We start from the raw sequence: 3,755 nt of genomic DNA on the forward strand, positions 1-3,755 counted from the left end.
AGACGTAATTAGCGACGCCGACTCGTACGCCTGGCTTTAGGTGAGTTTCCGCGACGAGGCAGATGTCTATGTCCTCGTCGCGCAGAAACTGCCGGAATTCTCCGTCCTGCGTTCTCAAGCCATTGGCGTTGAATACGCATACCTTGAGGCTTCTTGGGTTTTCAGGCATGACGGGCGGTGGACGAGGTTACGGCGAGTACTTGCTGTACTGCGGCCATCAGCTCGGTCACGCGAGCCATCATTAGTTGCATCGTGTCAAGGAGACGGTCGATGCGGTCGCCATCTTGTCGGGGGCCGACATCATGGCGGACGGTGTGTACGCCATTTTGTCGGGGCCCGACAGAATGGCCGTCGCGCGTGGCCTGGTTTCCGCTGGGCTGCTGGCCGCCGTTGGTGTGGGCTGCTGCAGCAGGCTGCTGGCCGGTGATTGGCCGCTGCCGGCGCCATCGCGGTTCGGGGAAGTCGGCCATGCTGGACCGGTCCGGGACGGGCGGCGCTGATTGGTCCGCTCCGTTACGGCGAGGCGCGGTGGTAGGAGCTGCTTGCCGAGGTAGGGGCGCAGGCGGGGGAACTGCCTGCGGCTGGGCCGCCACTGGCGCGGCGCGCTGTGGCGGGGGAGGCGGGCCTGCGGCCTGGTTGGCTGCGGCCGGTGCTGCGTGATGGCGTGCTTGTACCTGCTGTGAGGCGGCGGGCGGAGCCTGTCCGCCATCGCGCTCCGTTGCTGGTGGCGTGTTCTGCGGCCGCCTGCGGGGTGGCTGCCGCTCTTTGTTCCGGGCGTCGGAGTTCCCGCGCTGCTGGGCGAGGTTGACGACCGCCTCGGAATGTGCTCGGCCGGATGCGCGGCCTCGACGGCCGCGTTTCCTCTTTGTCTGGCTGTGGCTGTGCGTTGGGGCTCCACGTGGGTGCGATGTTCCCGCTGAAACTCTTCGCTGCTGCGCTTCGTTTCCGCGGGCGCGAGCCGCAAACGTTTTGTGTTTTGTGCAACCTCTGTAATTTGCGCAGTGCTCTTCACCACAGAGTTTGCACTTAGGCGTAAAGTCTTGGTGTGGTACACCATTTTTAGCACACGCTTCGGTGGCGTGTTGCTCACCGCACTTAACACAATACTCGGGCATTCCACAGTACTTAGTCGAGTGGCCGAGTTCCAGGCAGCGATAGCACTGAGCGTATGCAGCTTTGTTGCGAAGCACTTCTGCGCACACTTCCAAGTTGCCTATCCGCTTGAGTTGGAAAAGCTTCCGGTTTTCCGCCGTGTTGTTTGCAATTACCAGGAAGAGCGGGTTGCGTCCCTTGGTGCGATGAAGTTTCATTCTTATAACTTCTTCAACGCAGTAGCCCATTTGTTCCAGATCTTCCTTCAACTCTTCTGGTTTCATGGTGCGCGGTATTTTGCGGAATACAACCTTCAGGGGCTTCTTCCTGTTGGAGCTGAAGGTGTAGAAGTTCCAGCCCCGTCTGGTGCATTCCTCGCTGACCTTTACGAAGTGTTCGGTGGTTTTCACCTTCACTTTGTGAAGGTCATCGCCTGTCGCGCTGATGGTGTAGCTGTCTTTGCCAATCAGTAAGTTCAGAGCGTTCTGCAGCTCACGAAAGTGGCCATCGAACTTTACTATAAGCGGCGGCAGTGCGCGACGCTGCTGCGGCGGTGGCAGTGTCAGCTCCTCGTCTTCCGAGTCACTAAGTGCTAGGAAGCTGTTGCTCGTGCCTACTGGTGCTGCTGTGGGTTGTCGTGTGGCTTTTGCGGTCTTCGTTGCAGTTACGAAGCCGTCATTGTCCACTTTGGACTTCGGCGTGCGGCGGAGAGTTTTTGTCCCGGCTTTGGTGCCGTTTTGCGCGTATTCCTTGCGGAACTTGCGCGTGTCCGGGGCTGAGGAGTCGTCGTCGGACTTCTGCCTCTTCCTCGAGGCACGTGACGTAGACGCTTGTGAGCCTGCCGGCGTCTGCTCTGTCTGCATTTCCTCTTCGTCGTTGTCGGAATCGACTCCGAGGGGTGCAGCGGCTGCGTGCGGCATGAGACTCACCAGAAGCTGGAGTGCTTCGTCGCTGTCTTGCTGCGCTGTGGGGGCGTCCACGGGCGTCTCCAGCGGCTGCTGCAGCGACGCACAACACTCGCGAGAGATCGAAATCACGGTTTCACTTTCGCGAGTGACGCGATAGGCGTGAGCACGGTCGACGCTCGTTGGGGGAGGAGTACTATCAGAAACACTCGGTAGTGAAACTGATGTACTCAACTCGACCCCGTTAGCGTACAGGGACGCGGCCCTGTCCGCTGGAGCTGTCGGAAGCGCATTAGCTGCCTCGGGAGCGGAGCGCTCGGCGCGTGCGTCCGTCTCGCTCGGCATCGCTAACTCGAGTGTCTGCGCCCAGCGCGCCCGCCGCCCCCCTATATAGACTCTGGCCCGCCCTCCCCCCACCACGCGCAACCGAGGGCATATAAGCGCAGCACGGAGGCGCGCGGGCCCGTTGTCAAGGCAGCACCGGACGCCGCGCCGCACCTAACCTCCACGCACGCCGCTCCGCTACCGCTACCGCTACCGCCATGGCCCGCACAAAGCAAACGGCCCGCAAGTCCACCGGCGGAAAGGCGCCGCGCAAACAGCTCGCCACCAAGGCGGCGAGGAAGAGCGCGCCCGCCACCGGAGGCGTCAAGAAGCCCCACCGCTACAGGCCGGGCACCGTCGCCCTGCGAGAAATCAGGCGCTACCAGAAGAGCACAGAGCTGCTCATCCGCAAGCTGCCATTCCAGCGCCTAGTGCGCGAGATCGCCCAGGACTTCAAGACCGACCTGCGCTTCCAGAGCTCCGCAGTCATGGCCCTGCAGGAGGCCAGCGAGGCCTACCTCGTCGGCCTCTTCGAAGACACCAACCTGTGCGCAATCCACGCCAAGCGCGTCACCATCATGCCCAAGGACATCCAGCTCGCGCGCCGCATCCGCGGCGAGCGCGCCTAAACCGCGCCGCGGCACCGCACCGCACAAACAAAAACGGCCCTTTTCAGGGCCACTAACATCTCTCCGTCGCGAGCAAACTTTGTCGGTCGCCTGCCTCTCGCCCCGCAACCCAAAAACAAAAACCACCACTTCCCGTCCGTCCGCCACACCCGCTCACTCTGCCTGCCTGCTAGCAGCGCGCAACAATCACACATCATCCCTCCCCGGCGCTCAAAGCGCACAATACCCAACGGCCGACGTCACACCGCACGGGTGGCTGGCTGGCCGGCCGCCCGCCCGCCGCTTTCGTTTCGAAAACAAAAAAACCCGCACTCCACTCCGACGGCCAACGGCCAGGCAGGCGCGCTCGCTCGCTCTACACGCCACCGAAATCCCCGCCGACTCCTTCCACATCTCAACGTGCCCCCCGTTGCAAAACATAACACACACAAAGGAACAAAACAAAGACCAGACACGACTAGACAAGACAGACATCCGAGAAGAACGAACGCAGGCAAGCCAACCAACGTATTCAAACAAAACAACGTGACAGAAAACCAACCGTCGGCCGCCGCCACAAACACGGCGACAATCAACCACGACAACAACAACACCGCTTACCGCTACCGCAGCCCACACCCGCCACCGACCCCCGCAATCCAACCACCACGGCACGCAAACAGCATCCCCACGGGCATACAGACAGACACCCACACCAAACGCAACACGACAATCAAAACCTTCCCCGACGTGCTTTGATGGCCCTGAGAAGGGCCGTTTTGGGCCGCGCGTCTCTTGCGCGCCACTAGACGACGACGGGGGGTGG

At 61.7% G+C, this 3,755-nt stretch overlaps 1 protein-coding gene across 1 annotated transcript; it reads right to left on the bottom strand.

Moving 5' to 3' along the window:
• Positions 1-241: 241 nt before the first annotated feature.
• On the bottom strand, positions 242-2,342 carry LOC124593517. Its single transcript, XM_047131934.1, has 2 exons — positions 1,091-2,342; positions 242-987 (listed from the first exon to the last, which is right to left on the bottom strand). The coding sequence occupies exons 1-2, from the start codon at positions 2,340-2,342 to the stop codon at positions 242-244; spliced, it is 1,998 nt and encodes a 665-aa protein (XP_046987890.1).
• Positions 2,343-3,755: the final 1,413 nt, after the last annotated feature.

The sequence above is a fragment of the Schistocerca americana genome, unplaced genomic scaffold (assembly GCF_021461395.2).
Source record: "Schistocerca americana isolate TAMUIC-IGC-003095 unplaced genomic scaffold, iqSchAmer2.1 HiC_scaffold_99, whole genome shotgun sequence".
Taxonomy (NCBI): Eukaryota; Metazoa; Arthropoda; class Insecta; order Orthoptera; family Acrididae; genus Schistocerca; species Schistocerca americana.

Excerpts from the sequence above, each read along its gene's own strand:
- LOC124593517 (XM_047131934.1), bottom strand. The coding sequence starts at position 2,342 with ATGCCGAGCGAGACGGACGCACGCGCCGAGCGCTCCGCTCCCGAGGCA. Across the intron at positions 988-1,090 it reads CGAGTATTGTGTTAAGTGCG|AGGTTGCACAAAACACAAAA; the intron begins GTGAGCAACACG and ends CGCAAATTACAG.